Source organism: Dromiciops gliroides, chromosome 1 (genome assembly GCF_019393635.1).
Source record: "Dromiciops gliroides isolate mDroGli1 chromosome 1, mDroGli1.pri, whole genome shotgun sequence".
Classification (NCBI taxonomy): domain Eukaryota; kingdom Metazoa; phylum Chordata; class Mammalia; order Microbiotheria; family Microbiotheriidae; genus Dromiciops; species Dromiciops gliroides.
Genome location: NC_057861.1, coordinates 53,526,861 through 53,549,539, shown reverse-complemented (window position 1 = coordinate 53,549,539; position 22,679 = coordinate 53,526,861). Strand labels below are relative to the sequence as shown.

Genomic DNA, 22,679 nt, shown 5'->3' with positions numbered 1-22,679 from the left:
ACCACTGCTCACTCATCCCCTGCGCCAACTCTAGCTCTGGATTCTCCTACTTCTGCTCGGGGGCTACATAAAAATGTTGGACAAAGCCCAAGTGTGACCCCTGTGCCCCACTACATCCAACACGGCAATTGGTAGAGCTGTTGGGCCTGGAGACTGGAAGACCCGAGTTCAAATTTGGTCTCAGACACCTCCTAGCTGTGTGAGACCCTGGGCAAACTACCTGACTTCCATTTGCCTCAGTTGCCCCATCTGTAAAATGGAGAACACAATGGCTCCTGTCTCCCAAGAGTTGTTGTGGGGCTCCAAGTGCTTTGCTCACAGTAGACACTGTATAAATGCTATTCTTCTTTAAAAAAAAATTTTTTTTTTTAGTGAGGCAATTGGGGTTAAGTGACTTGCCCAAGGTCACACAGCTAGTAAGTGTTAAGGGTCTGAGGCCGGATTTGAACTCAGGTACTCCTGACTCCAGGGCCGGTGCTCTATCCACTGCGCCACCTAGATGCCCCTTTTTAAAATTTTTTTGCTATTCTTCTTCTTAATTATTGGTGACCTCATCTGCTCCCAAGGGCTCAATGATCATGTCTCTGCAGAGGTCTTTCAATCCCATATCACCATCTGCCTAGAGATTAAACTCTTCTTCCCAGCATCCCATTTTTTTTGGGGGGGGGGGGCAATGAGGGTTAAGTGACTTGCCCAGGGTCACCCAGCTAGTAAGTGTCAAGTGTCTGAGGTCAGATTTGAACTCGGGTCCTCCTGGATCCAGGAGGATCCACTCCACCACCTACCTGCTCCCTCAGCATCCCAATTTCTGCCAAAAACACCATTTTTGAGTATCCTGGGTTCACAGCCTTGGCGTTCTCTCCCTCCTTCACCTCCTCCCTACATGTCCAATCAGCAGCCAAATCTACCCCACACTCTGTGGCATCTGGCCCCTTCTTCCTCCCTGCCTTTCCACCCCACCTTTGCTTAGACTCTTGAAGTACCTTCCTGCCTCCTTCCAAGGCATCCTCCACCCTGGCCAAAGTGATTTTCCTTAAAGGTAGCTATGACCTGTAGAATGAGACCTATTCCACAAACTCCCATGGCTCCCTCGAGTTGAAAGGTCTTCACAAAAGGATCCCACCCTAGCTTTCTACATTCTTCCCCTCGATGCCCTTCTCTCCTTTTGTGCTGTCTGTCTGTCCCTCAGGCCTCGAACGCCCCCTTCTCTGTGCCTCATCACGGCCTTCAGGATGCAGCTTAAGTGCCTTTTACATCAGGCCTTTTCTGACCCCAACTGTCCTGTCTGTACCGTTTGATACACGTGGGTATTCTCCTCACACTCCTTGTGTATCTACTTCATGGCTCTGTGTGCCAACACTGCCACCAGCCTGGACCCTTACAGCAACTTGCTGGAGGGGGTCTGCTCTTCAGCCCATCATGTCCTCGGCTGCCAGCGATCTTCCAGAGATGCAGGTCTGGCTGTGTCACTCCCCACTCACGACACTCCAGCAACTCCCTTCCACTCATCTCCAGATCACATCGAAGAGCCCCTCAGGCCTTAGGCCTTGTGCCCCCCTCTCCATGACCCAGGCACAGTCCCACTTCATCTCCTGACTCCATGTTCCCAGAATTCTCCCCTTCCTGGTGTCCCCTGTTTCCTTCAAGCCTCAGTTAAAAACTTACATTCTGCAGCAAAGCCCTTCCTGTTTCCCCTTAATGCTACTGCTGCCTTCCCCTCCCTCGGACACACTGGGAGCTCCCTGAGGGCAAGGACTGTCTCTGCCTCTTTGTGTCTTCCCAGTTGTACACAGCAGGAGCTTAATCAATGCTCCCCCCCTAGAAGGTAAGCGTCCCCAGCAGCCGGCCCAGGGCTCAGCACAGGGATGCCTGCCGTCTGGCCGTCTTACTTGGTTTCGTCGGCCACCTCCACTTCCGCAGGGGCCGTGATGGGGGCGTTGGAGTGGCCAGCCGTGGGGTCGTCGGTGTTGAGTTCACCGTTGGTGGAGCTCATCACCTGGGAGAAGCAGATGGGGAGGGTGAGCCCCTGCAGTGCAGCGTCCTGTCTGTCCCCCAGGCCCCATGTACATCACTATCCTGTGTCTATGAGGATTTCAGGGGGGGGTCGCTTCATCACTGTGGGAAATGTCCTGACAGGAAGGTCAAGGGTGGGGGGGTCAGATGTCTGGGCCCTCTCCCAGTGCAGGTCAGTGCCCATCAAGGAACTCAGCAGATGAGCTCCAGGGTTCAAGCTGCTCAGGGCACAAAGGTCACAGAGCTAGTAAGCTTCTGAGGTCTCCCTGACTAAACCCAGAGATCCCTTTCCCATGCCAAGGAGGGAGTGGAAGCGTCACATTCTCCATCAGGCCGGCTCAGAGCCATGGCCAGCAGCAGCTTGGACCCTCCCCTCCCCCAAGGAGCAGCCTGATCTGGGCATTTCTCCTGCCTCCTAACCCCTTCCCCAGGCTGCCAGATAAGAACGAGCCCTCCAGGGACTGGCTCCAGGTCGCCTTTCCTGTCCTCTCCCAGCCCTAAGGCCAGCCGCCAGCATGTGCGCAGGCTCTGAGAGTTCTCCATCCCTTCATTTTCCCAGCATCACCCCAGCCTCGGGTCTGTACAGACAGGCCTTGGGAGCAGGGACTCTCCCACCTCATTTCCACGTCCCCAGCACCTGATGGCACAAGGTCCTCTACAAAGCAAGTGCTTAAGATGATCTTTGAATTGGCCTTAAAAGGGGGATTCCCATGTTGGGAGACTCCACCCAACACCCCCTTACCTGGTGTTTGGTGTGGGACTGAGCCTTGTCCCGGTTCACCGGCTGTACAGGGACATCACTGTGGATGGTGCCAATTGGGGTTGGCTGGAAGGTGAAACAGAGGAAGGTTGGGGTTGTGGGCCAAGTGTGTGGGACCCCCCCCCAACCATGACAGGGCAGGTGGGTGCTCTCCAGGTCATGGCATAATGCGTCCCCTCCTGCCCCCGCCCAGGGCCCCTTTAGCCAGCCAGGGCTAACAGGAAGTCAGGCAGGGGCTGGTGTGGGTCTCTGGGCTGGGGCGTGTCCTACCAGGGGTTTTCCAGCCCAGTCATATTCGTAATCAAACACGAATCCATGGCGGTCAAACAGGTCTGTGAAGAGTTTCCGCAGATAATCATAGTCAGGCTTCTCAAAGAAGTCCAGCCGCCGCACGTAGCGCAGGTAAGTGGCCATCTCCTCTGCAGAGACACGAGGGGAGGGGAGAATGCTGCAGAGGAGCCCGCCCTGGGCAGAGGTGAGGGCCGTGTCTCTTTCACGGGACTCAGATCAGTGCCTCAGACCTCCTGGCTAGCACCACAGGCTGCGGCCGTCCCAGCTGGCCGGCCGATTCACCGGACAGGCCTTTCCTGAACCTGGGGTTTCAGCCAGGACATTTATGCTCATGCTTCTCCAGAGAAGTGTGGGAAGCTCCCAGCACGGGGGTGATCTGGGTGGGAGGGAGGTTCCCCACAAGCCCAGACGCCGAGTGGCATCACTGCGGGGGCAGAGGTCGTCCTCTCACCTGGGAAGTTCTCACAGAGGACCTCGACGGGCGTTGCTCTCTTGGTGTCGCCAATCTTCTGGTACCGTTCTTTCAGGGTGTCTGCCTAAAAGAGAAGGCCACAGTGGGCCAGACCTCAGCGCCCACACCCAGGGGCTCCGAGATCCCAAGGCATCGTCGCTGTCTAAAGCTGAGGAGGAGGAGCTGATATGGCAATCCTCTGCAGGGCCGGGCAGCCTTTCTGGTGGGTAGGCTCACTGTGGCACCTTCACATGTTCCTAAGCTGTCAATGAGGCGGGGGAACTCACGGCTCTTGGCCACCTACTGCCTGCTCTTGCCTTCTCAAGCTGAAAGGCTGAAGGAGACAGGCCCACCAGAGAGCAGATTTTGGCCAAAGGAGGACGTTGGGCTGTGTGTGGAGCAGCCTGGGTCTCTGACTTTCAGGGACTTGTGTGGAAAAAGGGAGATGATAGATAAAATGGAGGCTCCGAAGCAGACAGATGGGGGCCTGCCACTGCAGGCCTCAGCTCTCTCCAAACGCCCTGAGCACACACAAGTTACATAATCCAAACGATGCAAAGATGAACCAGGGCATGCACAGCACTGTTAGTGGCCCTTTAGACCGGTATGGATGAACACCATGTCTGGCTCCAGGGCCAGCTCTCTGCTGATGGGATCCTCAGCCCAGCAGCCACTGGGCTTACCTTGAGACCTTGCCAGGGGAGGCTCCCTCGGAGAAAGTACATGAACATGTGGCCTAGTGCTTCCAGGTCATCCCGCCGACTCTGCTCTGCAGAGGGAGCACACAGGAAATGCATCACAACATCGGTTAATGCTCACCTACCGAGCACTGCAGGACCCCAATAAAAGCCTCCTCCTGTCCTTGGTGCTGCTGGAGCCAAGCACGTCTCCCTAGTACGCTGGTAAGGGAGGCTGCCTGGTCACCTGCTCTGGAGCTCAGTGAGGGGAAGCACTCGCACATGCTGCCAGCACCGGCCCTGGGCGAGCCCTGCTCACCACAGACACACACTTTGCTACAGTGAGGAAAAGGTCATCCCTTTGCAGACACAGTCCTCTCGCCTGAAGTGAGGACTCTAGGACACAGGGCTGCTGGGCTCCAAAGGGACAACCACAGAGAGCTACAGGCATTCTGGCCCAGGAAGTCCCAGAGCGTCTGCATCCTCCTCCTAGGCTGCCCCACCCGCAGGGGCCACACCAGGATAACAGGCTCTGACAGTCCAATGTGGTCCCTGTGCGTCCACCTGAACTCCTCCTCCTGCCCCCTTTGAAGAACCCACCTCTCCTGCTCACTCTTCTGGGACATCCCTAAGGGCACTCCCCAGTGCGGGCAGGTTACCTTTCCCCAGGTGTGTGTTGATGCTCATGTAACGCGCCGTGCCTGTCAGGCTCTTGTGCTCGCGGTAGGGGATGTGCTTTTTGGTCTCGGGGTCGATGTACTCCTTGGCCAGGCCAAAGTCGATGATGTGGATGGTGTGTTGCCGCTTGCTCCCCGGCCGGCCCACCAAGAAGTTCTCCGGCTTCACGTCCCGGTATATCAGGCTCTTGGTGTGGACATATTCCATCCGTGTGATCTAGGTGGTGAGGAGGAGATGATCCTCAACCCCAAAGGGCCGGTCTGTTCCGTGCCCGTCCCACCTCAGCTCTGACCCTGCTGGCCTCCATGTCTATTCTCAGCCTGTGCCAGTCTCTGGGCCTGGACCTCAGGAAGCCCAGGATGGGCCCTGCTTCTCACCAACTTGTTGAATACTCTTCCATCCGGAGGGAGAGGAAAAGGAAGAGGACAGACAACAAATGCTCCATGGGCACCTGTGGCCACACTAACCCAACGGGGCCTTTTAGGGAGCAGGACCGAGCCAGTGCCGGGTTGGTACCTCACGAGTCTGTGTTTGTTGAGTGACTAATAGAGATGGGGGGAGGGAGAAGTAACTTCATGTATGGCAGCTTGATGACAGACAGCTGCACATAACAGAAGTTCTTGAGGGTGATGGCCAAGAGGACACCCCTGCCCTCCCCCAGCAGACCCCTAGAAGAGTGTCAGAATCACCTCCCCGCCCCAAGAGAGAGATGAGGCCTCGAGTTCCTAGATTTGGGTCCTCTCAGTCCCCCTACCAGAATCCTGAGCTGGCTGTGTCCATCCTCCGGGCTACTGTTCTCATTACACTCAGTGCCCCACCTCCTCTGCCTCTGTTGCCTCCCACTTTTCACCCTGTGGCAACTTTTCTCTCCCTTTCCTCAGGCCCATCCCCTGGGCCCTCACCAGCTGGATGGCGATCATCAGCACAGTCTTCAGAGTGAATGTCCGGTCGCACAAGTCAAACAGGTCTTCCAGGCTGGGTCCCAGCAACTCCAGCACCATGGCGTTGTATTTCCCACACGGGCCAAAGTAGTAAACCTGAGGAATCCCTTCTGCAAGAGACGAGAGCGGGAAAGGGCAGCTGAGACATGAGCAGTGAGGGATCTTCAGTCCCTTTCAGCTCTAAACCCTATCCCTGCCTGGGTTACCCTCGGCCCATCCCGGGAGCACTGGGGGAGGCCGGTGGCCTCTCACCAGTCACTTGGACCTCCCTGTGTTTCAGCCTCCTTGCGGGGCTCTATGTGAAGACTAGCACATCTGCCATGTCCTGCCCAAGTCTTCTTGTGCCCAGCTCCTCCCAATGGTGTGGATTCCATCCCACTTGCTCTCACCATCATGGCACTATCTGATCAGACCATATTACTATTCCTGGTCAGAAATGGTCTTGGGTCTCCCATCAGTTACAAAACACTGATGGGGGGGGGGGGGAGAGAAGAGAACCAGAATGTGTGTGACCTGCCCAAGGTCACATTGTTAGTCAGTGGTGGAAGCAGGACTCAAGCCCAGGCCTCCTGACTCTCAGTCTAGGGCTCTTTCCACTGTCCCCCGATGAGTGATGTCTCCTGCTGGAAACTATTTGGGGCACACAGCGATCTGGCTCGATCAGTGAGTAGGACTCCTCCCCACACTTCACCTTGTAAGAGTCCTCTCCAAACACTCTCTTCTCTCCCCGTGAGCTCCCCCTCTCCTCTGATGCCTACCCCCCAGCACTCAGGAGTGCCCCAGACTAGGACAGCTCTTACACAGTCTCTCTTGTTCCACTTTCCTACCCGTTATTTGGTTTGTCAAAAACACTGGACGCTGGGGAGGTGGTCCTAGGCCTTCATCCTAATGGCAGGCTAGGGGTGGGCAAAAGAGCTGGGAAGCTATTCTTGACTCGTTGAAGGTCAGAGCTGGAAGGGATCTTAGTGATCCCAAAGTCTAACCCTTTCATTTAACAAAGGGGGAAACTGAGGCCCCAGATAAGGGAAGCAACTCCCCCAAGGTCATACAGCAGAGCTGAGCTTGAACATGGGGTGTCTTGACTCTCAGACTAGAATATTTCTTCAACCCCAACACTGCCTCCCCGGCCCCGAGAACCTCTCCTTACCTGAACTGCCGAGCTGTTTGTAAAACCGGTACTCCAAATGCAGCTGTGGGGCTCTGGACTTTATAGGTTCCTTCAGAGATCAGGATGGGAGGGAAGGAGAAAGAACAAGAGGCAGAGGCTGAAGTTAGTGACATGAACAGAGGCTCTCATTCCGCCCACATCAGGCTACAGTCAACAGGAGTCTGGTTGCTGGACTCATAAGAAGGATCAGGTGGAGAAAACCCAATGGAGGAAACAAAGAGGGTGGCCCTGGGGACAGGCCCATTTAAAAGCCCCTCCAAAAGGGGAGAACTCTGGCTTCTGGCCCTCAAGCTCCGTGGAGCTGCCACAGCTGGGACTGTGGCTGAGGTTCTCCTCGGGCCGCTGTCCAGGCTGTGAAGGGCATGGAGGAGAGCCAACAGAGCCACGTGAAGATGGAGCCGTGGTCTTGGCCCTCCTGGTGCTGGTCACTAAGCACTGATATAAACAAATGGCTCAATCTGAGGTAGAACATCGTCATCCCCCCTATGCCCCCCACTGTGGGCAAAGGTGAGAGTTCTGGGCTGGGAGACCAGAGGTGTGGGTTCTAGTTTCAGCTCTGTCCCTAACTGACTGTGTGACCTTGGGCAAGCCCCTCTTCCTCTTTGGGCCTCAGTCTCCATGAGAGATGAGCTCAGATCTTGGTTCTAAGATTCTATGGCTCATCCTGTGGTTCTTTCCATCTTGGATTTCCCCGTTCACTCTGTTGTTCCACGTTCTCTAGTCTCTTCCATGCCATGAATCCCCGGGAAGTCATGGTTGTAGCCACATGGTTTCTGGGTGAAGCCCCCACAAGAGCCCAATCCCTGCCTGTGTGAAGGAGTGTGGACGGCTCAGTGTCCCCCACGCTACAAAGGATGCGTAGGAAAGCCATGTGGGCCTGGCAAAAATACTATTTATGTTTTGTTTTTTCCCAATTGGAAAATAAATGTGGCCGAGTCCTTCCGCACACCTCCAAAATCAGTCCTTTGTCCCACCTGGACTCCCGACATTAGGGAAGAGAGAGTTGTCGCTGTTGTTTGTCCTTGATTCTCGAAGAGGCCCACGATGTCAGAGTGATGTCACAACCTGCAGTGAACTGGACTGAAGCGAGGGAGGCTGTGCAAAGTCACCAACCTCACCATCTCTCCCAGAGCCCTCTGGGTCCAGTGGTGAGATAGACATCAGGACCACTGGAGATGGTCCCAAGGGAAGACAAAAGGTTCTCCACTGGAGGAAGATGCTCCCTCTCTCTCCCCCCCAGGTTAAAACGAGGGATCTAGTGGGCAAAAAGTCAGATCTGTGGGACGCCAGAAGAGCCACAAACGCCAACTCCTGAAAGCTTTATTACAGCATCTCAAACTGGGAGAGACCTTAGAGATCATCCAGCCCAACTCCTTAAACACCTTTTGTTTTATAGATGAGGAAATTACGGCTCAAAAAAGAAAAGCGATTGCCCAAGGTCACAGAAGAAATGGCCGAGGCAGGATCTGAACCCAGGGCATCCAGCTCCAGAAGCAGTGTTCTTGTTTCACCCTGTCTCTCTCTGGCCCCAGACCAAGGTCTTGCTGGCAGCGCAGGCCGAGGTAGAGGTCCAGGCAGAGCCTACGCCCCTGGTGTGGCAGGCTCTGCTGGGGGGACGCTTTGGAGCTTCTTACTGTCCGGGGCCGCAGGAGATAGGGAGTCCTCGGGACCCTCGGAAGGTCGTGGGGGGTGGGTCATGGTATAATGGGGTAAGCCGACTGTTGTTTGAGCAGCACTGGTCTCCTTGTCTACTAAGCCAGGACCCACAACTGACGACTCATTCCAGCTCAGGTCCAATGCAGGAAAGGGGTCCCTCTTCTGGTTCAATAGCTCTTGTCCGACCCATTCCCGAGGTCCTCTCCCCCAGAGGGCCAGCATACTTCCTGGTTGTGCTCCGTCCTCTTCATCTTGGTGCTCACAAACCTCCACTGTCTCTTCTGTGAGAGCTGAGCCAGACTGTTAACAGCCCCTTTCTGAGATGGACTTTATTCCCTCTTCCCCCCATGGGGCTGGGCTGAATTGAATGAAAACTATGTAAAGTCGGGATTTAGCAAATTAATGTTGTCTCCCTTGTTCTGGTTGGGGGAAGGCCCTGGGCTCGGAAAAACCAATTCAAAGTTGCTGAGAGAAAAGGGGGGGATTAGGGAAGCAAGGGAGTAGCACTTACCAATTTTATAGCTACGTATTCATTTGTATAGAGATTCTTTCCTGCAGAAAGAAAGAAAGGGGCTGTAAACACACTGTATGTAAGACCAGCATAACCCGAGACACTCGAGAACAAACCGTCTGTACACACATTCAGTTTAAAATCAAAGCCACTTTCTAGGCCTGGCACAAACCATCCCCAACCACCAATCACTTCTGTCACTGCCAGGGTCAACAGTCTTCAATAGCTCCCTCTTCCCTTCGGACTTATGGTTATTGGCACAATTCATTTAGAAAGTGTCCCTTTCACCACGACTGTCTGAGGTAAGGGAAAGCACTAGCCCTGTTTGACAGGGAGGAAACTGAGGCTCAGAAGGATTAAGGGACATATCTATGGTCACAAAACTATGACATCCCAAAGCAGGGACTTGAACCTAAATTTTCTGACCTCCAGGCCAGCCCCCTGGAAGTGGGTACCACCCCACCTTCCAAGCTCAATGCCATATTCTCCTTGCCTGACAAAGGGCAGGCCTCCCGAGCATTGTGGTCCCTGTGTCTTTGTTCCAGCACCTCCTCCTCTTCCTCTTCTGTGAAAGGACAACTCAAAGGCCTCCTTTTCCAAGATCCTGTCCTTGAGAGCCTTTCCCCGGCTGATGCTGACTTCCAAGTACTTTGTGTGCACCGACCACATAAGCTAGCTGTTAGAGCTGTCTGCTGGTCTGTGTGTCATCCCTCTTCTAGCCAAGAGCCCATAAGCAAGGGGATGGTAGCTGGCTCTGCCTGGTCAGTTCAATGTTTGCTGAATTTATATTGAATTTCAGAGAACTCAGAGGCATGTGGACAGCCTCTCACTCCTGGGGATGTAAGAGAGTAGGGAACCCGAGTGGCACTAGGGCAGGTTATATGTGAGAGGGTACCCAGAGAGGAAGAGGAAAATGATGCATCAGGCAGGCCCCGACCACGAGTGGTTGCTCTCCGACATGACACGGCCATGCTCTCGTCAGTCTCAGTGAGACCTTTGGAACGTGGGCAGAAGAGCCACGCTGTTGGCCCTCCGTGGGCTCATGGGGTCCAGAGCAGTGAAGTCCTTTAGACATCAGTAATGATGGACCTGAGCACAGGGCCTGGCTTTTTCCTTTGGGGTGGGGCACCTAGCACAGGGTATTTAACACAGTAGGTATTTAAGACATTATTTGTTGAAATGAATCCTCCCCTGCTCATTGGACAAAGGAGGAAACAAGCCCAGAGAGAGATTTATCCCATGTAATAAGCTGCAGAGCTGGCATCTGAACCCAAATGTGTTCTCTCCCTGTACCACGCTGGTCTCTGTAGTTCAAGTGTGGCCATGCTGAGGGGCCTTGCTGCTACTTGGAGCCCCCTCTAGTATGATGCATGGCATCCCTCCCCTCCAAACAGGACAGCCCTGTGGTCCTGGAACTTCCCCCCACTGCTTCTTACCCTTAACCCAAGGCATGCCCCCAGGAGACAGCTCCTGCTAGAGGACCGGGAGGGAGGATGTCTGAGGCCAAACCTTTCTCCTCAGCCCTCAGTTCTTTTTTTAAATCCATAAAATGGGAAAAATATCCTCTCCTGTAAAACTCCTTCCCTAAGAGATAAATGGGAGCATGTTGCCAGGATAACCCTTCCCTACCCAAAGTACCGGCAAGCCTTTTCTCCAGCCCATCTGGGGATGGTCGGGGGTGCAAACACCCCAGGGAGAAGAAACTATAGAACTGGTTGAAACTTAATCTGTCCCAAACGTGGCTTCCTTCCTCCTCCCCTCCCATTCAAACGGCTTCTACACTGACAAGCCTGGCCTGCTTCCTCCCCACGCCATACTGCTGCCCGTGTTGTCTGGCCCCCTGCCCATTTCCATCTGCTGTAGTTCCTCCTTCCATGGGAAGGACCAGCCCAGGCACCACCTTTTCCATGAAGCTTTTGCTGCATCCCTGACTGAAAGGGTTTTCTCCATCCTTCAACTGTTCTAAATTTTTGCTTAGCTGCAGTCCTTGTCACATTCTCCCTTGTAATCCTTACCTGTGTCCATAGCCTATCCTTTCTGTTCAACCAAGGCATTGTGTGGCTTTTCATCTCCACCTCACACCAAGTACGGGGCTTTCTATATGCTAAAGACATTTCTGCTGAATTGATTATGTAGGGCTACACTGAACACCAACACCAATTACATGCTGCACCAAGGACTGATCCAAGCAAGAATTTTGGGGAAAAGTGGGGCTTATAGTCAAATCCATGTTGTATTTGTGCTGATATGGGATGCATAGTGGGATCCAAGAGCCCTGCTGAGGACCAGCCCAGAGAGACTACTGGAAAAAGTGAGACCACTACAGGATCAAGCCTCAAGAGAGAGCAATGGGCCAGAGACACCATCACTGACAAGCTGCCCAGCAAGGCTCAGGAGCTTTGGAGAGAGACGAGGGCCAAGGAGCTGGACCTCCACATCAAGGACAGACAGACGGAGCTCCCATACACCTCTTGCTCCTCCAGCAGAGGTAGCTCTCGGAGCCACAGAAGGCAAAGAAGGGTTGGGAGCCCCAATTTATGTGTTTGGAGGGTGGGGTGAGGAGGGGGAAGGGAGAACAAACAGGCAGCTCTTAATGAACAGAATAAAAACACAGCTCCCCCCCCAGAAAAAACCCCAAACCTCCAAACCCAACAACCCCAAAGAGAGGTTTATTCAAATAATAATAGGCTTGATCAGGGCAAAAGGAATGGATATAAATGTATACATTCAGACCAAGGTATGGGACTTACCAGTTAGCTTCTGTCAAATGGAAACTGACATATGCACTGCCAAGCTGCCTGAGCCACTGAAAAAATGGGCTCATCCTCCAAGCTACAGAAAGAGCCAGTACTTTGGGGAGCACATTTTAAAAAGGGCAGGGCCAGCCTGAGGAGTCACCAGGATAGGAGTGTAGAACCCAAAAAAACAAAGATTTTGGGGGGGGGGGGGGGGGGGGGAGGTGTTTCCAAGATCAGGTCAGTTCCACAAACACTTCTCCTGTGTCTGCTGGGGTTAAGGCACTGCCTAGGCACAAGGGATCCAGGCAAGAAGGCCCTCAAGGGCCTCAAGGAGCATGTATACAATGAAGTGGGATCCAAGGACGTGCCAGTATCTGAAGGCCTGTCATATACAAGGGTGGTTAACCTTGTTCTGACCCTACGGGGCAGAATCTGAAGAAATGGACTTTTAGGAAAAACTTCCTAAAAATGGAGCTCCCCAACCGTGGAATTCTCACTACAGGCTAGAGACCTGCTGGGGATCGGTGCCTCTTTAGGGAGAGGCTGGATTTCATGTTGTCTGAAGGGGCTCCTAGCCCAGATCTTTGACCTGGGCTTCACTTGACACTGCTGGGAAAAGGGGGATTAAGTTTTGTCAATAGAGGCCTAGGGGAATAATATAAGCTTCCACCCCTGGATGGATGACAGCAAGCAGGGATCTGGATTCAAAGAGATACCCAGTTTTAATACTCTACCCTTCACTGCAATTCACCCCTTGCCCATGTCATACTCAGGAGGTAAATTAGACCTACATAAAAATAAGTTCAAGTTGGGGGGTGGGGGAGGGTTCAAAGACTGTTCCTATTGGTTGGGGAGAACTATCAAGGTCAAAGCCTTTTCTCAAAACCAATGGCCTAGGTCACAGGAGTAGCGACAAGTGCTAGCTTTTATATAAGGGGCTCCAATTTGTGTCTTCTGCCTTTAAGGTAAGTCAAAGCAAGTATTGTATCCAGATAGGGAAAGGAGGCATAGAGTGTGGATAAATGCTTTGGACCGACTTGGGGCCTATGAATTCAGAACTCCCTCCTAGAACAGCAGCAGCGTGGTACAGTTTAGAGCAAGGCTTCTTCACCTTTTTCTATTTGTGACCCCTTTTTGCCTGAGAAATTTTTATGTGACACCAGGTACACAGGTATATAAAATAGGTGTGCAAGTCAAACACTTACTGCTAAATTTTCTGTGATCCCACATTCAGTTGCAGGACCCCATATGGGGGTCAGTTTAAGAGGCTTTTGTCTTTGGGGGCAGCTAGGTGGCGCAATGGATAGAGCATCAGCCCTGGAGTCAGGAGTACCTGAGTTCAAATCTGACTGCAGACACTTGACACTTACCACTTACTAGCTATGTGATCCTGGGCCAATCACTTAACCCTCATTACCTTGCCCCCCCCCCAAAAAAAAGAGCTTTGGTTTAGAGAGCACTCTAGACTGGGAGGTAAGAGATAGGAGTTCTGATGTAGTCCTAGGTCAGCCACCAATCGGCTAAGCAAATGATTTCTCCTTTCTGGGCTTTATTTTCTCCATCTGTAAAATGGAGAAGTGTTTTTTCCCTTTTTAAAAAAATTTGCCTTCTCTTTCTAGGGTCTTTGCATGGACTCTGAAAAGCAGAAAGTATCACAGCATACTCATTTGTCATCCATTAAATACTTGCTCCCGTGTCTCAGACCTAAGCTCAGTTAGATTGGGGGGTGGCGGGGGGGGGGGGTGGCAGAGCTGGACAATGTTAGTTGTTAGTTACTCACACTCTCCCTGTTCTTAGGGTGCAAAGAAATTCTACATCTCAAGTCTATTATTCACCAACTCCCTGATCTTGCAAATATTCCTGTCCCGGACTGTGCCCTTTTCTACCAGCTACTCAGCTACAAAGCAAGTAGACTCTCGGTGCTCCCAACCAGCCAGGACCTGTATGCTGGGGATGGGTGTTATGCTACAGGGACGGTCGCTGAAGGCTGGAGGAATGGCTTAGGCTGTCTTGGTCTCTCTCTGCCTGGAATGCCCTACTATGGCCTAGTAGGATCCTCAAGGCCCTGCTCAATGGGTATTTCTTTCTTAAAGCTGGCCTCCTGACTGCCTCTCACCCCACACTGGCAGCCCACTGTGGTGCTTTGTACTCTTTTCTACATTATATTTAGTCTTAGATTTTGGCATCCATGCCTTCTCTCCCACTAGACTGAAATTCTTGAAGGAGGGGACTGTGTGTCATCCTTACATCTCCCTTGTCCTACCACATATCATGGGATGAATATATGTTGATCCAAGCACAAGGGGATAGGTAGAGAAGGTTGAGATGGGTGCTGCTAAGGAATAAATGAGTTATAGAACGAGGCTAAGAAACCAAGACCAGAGATCTGTAAAGCAGGTTGTGAAACTGAGCGGTTAAAACAAAGTCTAGAATGAGGCCAAGAGCCCAGAACAAAGAACAGGAAGAAAGCTAAGTTGAGGCACTAGAAAAATGGAGACACTTCAGAGAAAGCAGGGGCAGTTATGTCTGCCTGGGAAGGAGTCAGGCTCCATAGCACACTGTACTAGAAATAACACTAGCACAGGTATAAAGAGACTTGGGTACCAGCCCTGGTTAATGCTCTGACTCCATGGGTAACTGACCAAATCACTTCCCCTGTTTGGGCCTCTGTTTCTTCCTCTACCATATGAGCTGGTTGAACACTAGATGCCCTTTAAAGACCCCTTTCCAGATCTATTTCACTACGATGCTATGTTGTGAAAGTTTGCGCCAGCCAGGTGGAAGTGCGAATCCTGGGTCAGTGATGGCCTATCCTGGTGACAAAAGGGATGAGATCTGACATAGATGGGTTCTGGAGAGACCTAGTGGCCAGAGCTATGGGGATGGGGGAGAGGGGGAGAAGGAGAGAGAGAATGTGCATCATTGTTGGCAAGTCAAAATCTCTCCAAACTTCAGTTCATTCTCTGTAAAAGAGGCCTGATATTTCACTATTTAGCCCATCAGGCTGTTGTGAACAAAATGATGTACAAGCTTCAGAATGGCATATAAATATGAGCTAGTCTGATCCTAGGCCCTAATTAGGGGATTTCACCCTTTGGAAAATGACCAGATAAGTGGTACCCAAAGTTTGTTACTGAGAAATGGGCTAAGAACAAGCTAGCCAACCATTAGGCTTTGAACTTGCACAACACTTGGAATGAAGGAGGATGTCTGCCTATGCCCATCTTCCCTTTGTGCTTCTTGGTAGCAGCTGGCTGTCCCTGTGGGATGCAAACATCTTGGTGGACACCTAAAAGGTTTACTTAGAAATATGGCCCATTCATTAGTGTTGAGAGAACCGTGGCATTGATCAACAAAACAAGATTCTATGGGTGAGGTGTGCATTTCCTCTAGGGAGAAAAAAGTGTCCATGGCTGGGTCTAGGCTCCAAAAAACAACAAAAGGGAACTCAAGAAGACCCTCTGATGAGCCCCTCAAGAGTGGAGGCAATGTCAGTGGCTGAAAGGATGGTCAGCGACAAGCTGAATCATGTATTACAATTGTTCCAAACCCCAAAGAAAACGAAAAAGTCCCTCCGGTTACGTGCTGCGAAGTGGGAGTCTAATGGGTATGGGATGCCACATAGACCATTAAACACTGCTCGTGGGTCTGCTGGTTTTTTCGACTGTTTTCTTTGTCACAAGGGAAGACACATTGGGTGGGGAATGGAGAAGTGTGGAGGGTATATCCAGAAACGATGTTTTAGAAATAGGTGCCAATAAGACAACAGACAACAGGTGAGGAGATGGAGCCCCTAGTTGTCCCTGAAACGGGCTATGCAGCTTTAAGTTAGTCACACTCTCCAGCCCACATTCCCTGGTGAGAAAGATGGCAGAGAATTTCTCAGAAAAGCGTCCAGGATCCAGCCAAGATTCCAGTTTGGAGAGGGAACTCCTTACCTGCCCACCCCTCCGCCCCCCATCACGTGGCCTCGGAAGGCTCTCCTCTCCTTCTGGCATGACGCAGACCTATGGGATCCTGGGGAAGGCCTGCCCCCGCTTTTGTTCCTGAGCTCCTGGGCTCAGAGGGCAGTAAAGATCAGGCCATCTGGCTGTGGGGGTGGTGCCGAGTTTTCTAGGATGTGAGGCCAGAAACCCTGCAGGACCAGCTGCCCTGGGCCTTCCAGGACAGCAAGACAAGCAGCGTCCTAACTGCTCCTTTGAGCCTTGCTCTGTCCTCCCGGCCTCTGTGGCGGTGGCAACAAGCTTAAGCTAGGAGAAGTTCCCTGGGAGTTGGAGAGACCCATTGGTGCAGAGAAAGCAGGACTGAAGGCTGGTAGCATTCTAGAGAGAGAGCATAACACAGAGGCTTAATGTGCATCCACCTGACCTACCTACCAGAAGGAAATAGGTCAAGAAGAAGGCTAGGGATGGGCATCTGAGCCAAAGAGCTACTGAGGAAAGGCTGAAAGGAAGGAGGGGAAGAGAATAAATAAGTTATAGATTTGTAAGAGAATTCATATCTAAGCAGAAATCTGCTCAACAACACTCCAGACAAGAGGTCTAGAACCCATCTTTGCTTCAAGCCCCAGTGATGGGCCACTGAGTCACAGATGGAAGGAAGCTCTGTCCCGAGAAGGTGAAGTGGCCTGCAACAGTCATAAAGGTAGTGTCCAAAGCAGGATTTGAACCTAGGTTCTGTGGTTCTCTGCCACTGGACAGCTTTTCCCTTTCGGGCACGTTGTCAGCTATGGACTAACTTACCTGTACAAGTCAGTCCAGTATCTGAAGACACCAATCTTTAGGCAAAGCATTCCCAGTTCCTGCACATGACTGTTAGATGGCCATCATCTTCGTCGGCCTCTCCTGGACATACTACTCAATTTCATTCCTAAAATATGGCATCAAGAGCTAAACAAGATTTCCTCCAGAGGGTCTGAGCAGGGCTAACCAGAGTGCAGCTGGCCCCCTCCCTCATTCTTTTTTTTTCTTTTTCTTTTTCTTTGTGAGGCAATTATTAAGTGACTTGCCCAGGGTCACACAGCTAGTAAGTGTTAAGTGTCTGAGGCCAGATTTGAACTCAGGTACTCCTGACTCCAGGGCTGGTTCTTTATCCACTGCACCACCTAGCTGCCCCTCCCCTCCCTCATTCTTGACACACACAACAACACTGCAGCCGGAGCCAGAAGCCCCAGCTTCCAAACCTGACTCTGCCTTTTTAGCTGCCCCATCATACCACGGAGAAGTCGCACATACCACAGATCTGGTGTGATCGTTCACAGGGCACACATACACACTAAACACAACCAAGGCAAGGAAGCTGATGCTCAGGTATCAGTGAGGGGTGCAGAAGTCAGTACTTGGTCAAAACTCAGAAGAGGTCACGTGGGCAGGCGAGAGGGACAAAGTCTAGGTATTATGGCATTTTAAGAGGGGGAAAGTCAATCCAGAGCCCTAGTCCAACTGTCCATTAATTTACAAGCGACTAAAAAGCCCCAGGCTATAATGACTTCCCAATGTGGCACAGCTAAGAGGCAGAACCAGGACCGGAACTGAGCGATCTGACTCTCAAGCTGTTCTTTGACACTAGCACATTGCTCCACAACTAGGGGAAAAGGCAAACTAGAGGTGGGGGAGGCAGGAAGGGAACCAGAGAATTCAGGGAAAATGACCAAAATGTAGAGAGGCAGAAGGGGTGAGAAAGCTGGGAAGGAGAGCCTCTGAAGTGGGCACCCCCTTAATGCCTAAAATGAAGTCAGTGCTGGGAGGCCCTTAGAGCACAGAGCACCAATCCATTTCAATGTGCATCTGTCAGGGTCTGAGCCTAGGCTAGGCACTAGAGAGATGCCAACTGTTCCTTGGGGAGCTCATAGTCTACTAGAGAGCTACAAGGGCTCTTGGAACAAAGAATATCAGAGCTAGAAAGGACCCCCAACTTAGAATATCTACAACAATCTAGAACACAGAACAGAACATGGAACCAAAATGAACTCTAGAACCTGGAATATTGGACCTGGAAGATACTTTAGAACACAGAATGTCAGTGCTGGAACTTTATGGGTATCTTCTCCAACTTAGTAACTTGGGAATGAGTCCCATCAATGAAATCCCTTATGACAAGTGGTCATAAAGCCTCCATTTGGATCACCTTGAAAAAAATTCCATCTCTGTCCCCCCCCTCACCCGCCCCATGTCATTTCATTGTTGGATAGACAATTCTAGTGTCTATTGAGCTAAAACTTGACTCCTCACCTTCTTCCATTGTTGCTAATTCTCCCAACAAGGCCCAAGCAGAATAATCCTTGATTCTTCTCTCTGATCATACCCTTCAATAGCTATTACAAGACTGAAGCCATCCCCAACCCCCCCCACCTTAGGCTTTTATTTATTTATTTTTTTTGGGGGGGGTGAGGCAATTGGGGTTAAGTGACTTGCCCAGGGTCACACAGCTAGTAAGTGTTAAGTGTCTGAGGCCAAATTTGAACTCAGGTCCTCGTGAATCCAGGGCCAGTGCTCTAACCATTGCACCACCTAGCTGCCCCTTAAAACGCAATTTCTTTTTTTCTTTTTTCATTTTGCGGGGCAATGAGGGTAAAGTGACTTGCCCAGGGTCACAGAGCTAGTAAGCACCAAGTGTCTGAGGCTGGATTTGAACTCAGGTCCTCCTGAATCCAGGGCCGGTGCTCTATCCACTGCACCACCTAGCTGCCCCTTTAGGCTTTTATTCTCCAAGCTAAAGGCTCCCAGTTTCTTCAACGATACTTCTATGACACAGTTTTCACGTCCTCCTTAATGTCTCTCCAGTTTGATCTTCCTCAAATTTGGCTTTTGGTACAGAACACAACATTCAAGATAGGACATGACTTAGGAAAGAATAGATTATGAAGAACTCACCAGCAAGAAGAGTAGTTGATAATCAGCTCACTGCAAGCCCCTGTAACCGACTCCAGCAGCCCAGAGCTGTCAGGCATATCTACATGTGGCTCTTTTAGACAAGCTGGGTATGCTGCCCAGCAATCGCTCACAAGCAGTGGGATTCTTTAGCAGGCTTCCTCTGAGTGCCCAGAGAATGAGAGCTCCCACCTTCAGCTGCTGGCCTTGTTAGATAACTTTTCAGGGCCCAATCTAGTAGCACCTTCTCCCTAAGAGCCAGACTTTCCCCTGACTGCCAAAGTGACAATGTACTAATATGAAAAACTCACAATCTAGCTTTGTTATAAACCACAGAGAAGGTGAAACGAACTCCCACCATACCCTTCCTCCAGGTTCTAGAACACAGCTAAATGCTAGCTACTGTGGAGGCAGCTAGGTGACTCAATGGGCAAAGCCCTGGGCCTGGAGTCAGGGAGACCTGAGTTCAAATCTGAACTCGGATACTAGTTGTGTAGCCCATGGCAACTCGCTTAATCTGTTGGCCTCAGTTTCCCCATCTGTAAAATAGAGACGATAATAGCACCTACCTCCCAGGGTTGCTGTGAGGATCAAATGAGAAAATCATTGTAAAATGCTTACTACAGTGCCTAGCACATAGCAAGCATCCATAAAGTGAGCTAATAGGATTATTGTTAGCCATCACATATATACACTATATAAGCATAACAAGGGTCCCCCGGCAACAATAATAATTATTTGGCCAAATATTTGTGCAAACTAACAAAAACGAATACGTAAGTGCAGATGAGCTTGGTACAGGATCTTTTATCAACTAAAAAAAGATTTGAAATACTGTAGTTCTTTAAAAAGTACTAAAATATGGGGCAGCTAGGTGGTGAAGTGGATAGAGCACCAGCCCTGGATTCAGGAGGACCTAAGTTCAAATCTGGCCTCAGACACTTGACACTTACTAGCTGTGTGACCCTGGGGAAGTCACTTAACCCCAATTGCCTCACAAAAAAAAAAAAAAACCAAAAAAGTACTAAAATAGCTCTTCTTGCTTAAAAAGTGGCCAATCACTGGCTAAGAAGAGAGCCTAGGCATACTGGGAAACAGCACCCTTAGATTCTGGGAGAGCAGATTTCAAAGAGTTCAGAGAATGGGTTTGCAATATCTAGCAAATGAATATTCTGTATGGGGAGATGATCTAATAGCGATGACAAGTTAAAGATCAAAATTCTGAGTATACAAGAAAAAAGGATTCCTATGGCAAAGAAAAATGAGCACTTGCCTGAGATTAATGCTGATTGATGAATATGGAACACAGCCAGATTTGATTTTTTTACATTTGAATTGCCACCTTTTGTTTTTACAACACATTCATTTCCAAATAAGTGTCCCTTCCCACTTTCCTCAACAGGTGAGCCATCCTTTATTACAAAGAATGAGGAAGGGCAGCTAGGTGGCACAGTGGGTAGGTAGAGCATTGGCCCTGGATTCAGGAGGACCTGAGTTCACATCTGGCCTCAGACACTTGACACTTACTAGCTGTGTGACCCTGGGCAAGTCACTTAACCCCAATTGCCTCACTCAAAACAAAACAAAACAAACAAACCAAGAAAGGGGGGGGGGGGGGGAGAGACACAATTCAGTAAAATGAACCAACACTTCAACTGAGTCTGACAACATATTTAATACTGCACATTCTTAGTCTCCCTTTATCCACCGCCCCCAACCTTTAAAGGTGAATCTTGGTCATTATATTACAAAGCTTTCACCACCTATGATTTTAAAAGAATATGTTCAAGAAAACTGAATTAAAGGCAGTGAACAAACAATGAATGCTAAGGATCCAGTAGAATATATTAAAATTTCCCTGGAAGAAGATCCAAGAAGGGACAGGCCCACTGCTCCAGGTGGATGCAATGAGGATAATAGGTAGCAGTGAGAAAGCCTAGGTTCAAATTGGAGGTTTTGCTGGTTACCACATCGGTAAAAGCAGGCACCTCATTTCACCTTAGCTAGGCCTCAGTTTCTTTATCTGTAAAATAAAGGGGGTAACAGTCCTAGAAGTCCAATTCTAACCCTATAGTCCTAATATTATCAACTCTTATCTTCCTTCTGCTTTCTTTAAAAGATGAATGACTGGATGGGGAAGGATAAGACTGAAGAGAAGTGATGAAACGAGAGGTGAGACACACCTCAGTAAGTTTAAGTCATCAGTCCTAGAAGACACCCTGAAGTACAAAAAAAAAAAAAACAGCAGGTGTTAGTAGCTGCTCATCTCTTGTCATTGTTGGCCCTTTTATTCTCCCTATTTGGATCCCCCTGCTTTGCACAGCAAGCGCTTCATACTTATTGATTAGGGAGGTGAGAAATGGCAAAGAGAAGTAAGAAGAACCAAGAAAACAATAAACATGATTATAACTATGTAAATGGAGAGAACAAAAACAAAATAGCAAAATGGTACCAAATGATAGTGACCGAGGAGAGACGGGAAACCACACTGCTCTCTTTTGGCGAGGGCGCACTTACAGACTGTGGGTGTTGATCAGTCTTGCCGAACTGCTTTTCTCAGCTACACTAGGTGAGAAGTTGGGCAAGACGACTGATTATAAGGCCCCCATCTGGCCTTGAAATTCAAAGATTCTAGGCTCTCGATATTTGCTGAATGCTTATACTTCAAGGACCTGTGATTTCTTCAGTATAGATAGCATCCTGCCACCTCCTGCTCATCACCTTATTAGAAGATCTCTGTGGCAGTGTTGAAAGAGTCATCACTGGTGATGCGCCTCTGCAGAGTCAGGCAGCCAACCAATGGCCCCTCCTGATGCCTCTGTAGCCTGGATGTACCTGCTAGTGCTTGGAGTACACAAGAGCCCAGGGTTACATCTTCACAGTGATGAAGCATCAGAGAAGGACATGATTAATGAATATTTATTTTAACTTCTTTAAAAAGTTTCATTCCTGGGGGCAGCTAGGTGGTGCAGTGGAAAAAGCACCGACCCTGGATTCAGGAGGACCTGAGTTCAAATTCAGCCTCAGACACTTGATAATATACATGTCGATCAATATACAAGGATCGTGCAAGCATGGCATATGTTAGAGTGAAAAGGGTGCTGGATCTGGTGTCAAAAGGCCTGGATTCAGGTCCTGCCTTTGGTATTTTAACTTGTTGAATGACAGGTTTCCTTTCAGCTCTAAATCAAAGGTTTTGTTAACTTAGCCCCTGCGGGCTGACCATGCACATGTATAAAATGGGCAGGCAAAAGAAATAAGGGAAATAAAGCCGGCATGCTCAATCACCAGTTTTGTTTGGTCTTTCTCAAGGCCCCACCTGTAGCACTAACACCTCTGTTCCAAGCTTCCTCTCAGCTCTTACATCTATGACTACGATTTAGTTGGGAGAATAGACCCCCGCCCCCCATCTCTCTCTCTGGACTTGGGGCCACACTGCTCTGTTAAGTCACATCAAGCATAAGAAGTTACATAAGCACTCAATGTGTTTTCCACACATAACTATACAGTTTTTCAAGTCAAGAAATTAACATAAATTCCTTTTTAAAAAAATTAAATATTTATTTCATAGATACTAATGGAAAGTGACATAGAAGCTGGCGATGGAGTCAGGAAGACCTGAGGGTTAAGTCCTGCTTAGCTCAGTGATCTCAGGCAAAGCCCTCAAACCTCTCAGGGGCCCAAGTGACTCTGAAATGGATGTTACAGAAGAGTTGATGATATGCCACTATGTATGAAGTTTCTACACCAGGATTTCCCCCATCAATGAAATTATAGATTTGGACCTTTTAAAAAAAACCAAACTATACAGAATAAGGAACTAGTTAGTTACCGTATCAATCTTTTCCCTTGGTCTCATTTGTCACATGCAACCTTACGCTGCCCCCAATTCTCCTCCAATAAAGGAACGATGTATGACACACTTA

At 50.1% G+C, this 22,679-nt stretch overlaps 1 protein-coding gene across 1 annotated transcript in view; it reads right to left on the bottom strand.

The window, feature by feature from the left end:
• The window catches only part of CSNK1G2 (casein kinase 1 gamma 2), a 93,158-nt gene that overhangs the window by 2,142 nt on the left and 68,337 nt on the right, over window positions 1-22,679 (bottom strand). Inside the window, exons 3-11 of the mRNA XM_044002331.1 lie at window positions 9,147-9,187; window positions 6,959-7,028; window positions 5,773-5,921; window positions 4,852-5,086; window positions 4,199-4,284; window positions 3,516-3,600; window positions 3,044-3,192; window positions 2,756-2,839; window positions 1,890-1,996 (exon numbers count right to left, since the gene is read on the bottom strand). Of these exons, the coding sequence (XP_043858266.1) occupies window positions 1,890-1,996; window positions 2,756-2,839; window positions 3,044-3,192; window positions 3,516-3,600; window positions 4,199-4,284; window positions 4,852-5,086; window positions 5,773-5,921; window positions 6,959-7,028; window positions 9,147-9,187 (1,006 nt within the window). The remainder of the gene's footprint in view (window positions 1-1,889; window positions 1,997-2,755; window positions 2,840-3,043; window positions 3,193-3,515; window positions 3,601-4,198; window positions 4,285-4,851; window positions 5,087-5,772; window positions 5,922-6,958; window positions 7,029-9,146; window positions 9,188-22,679) is intronic.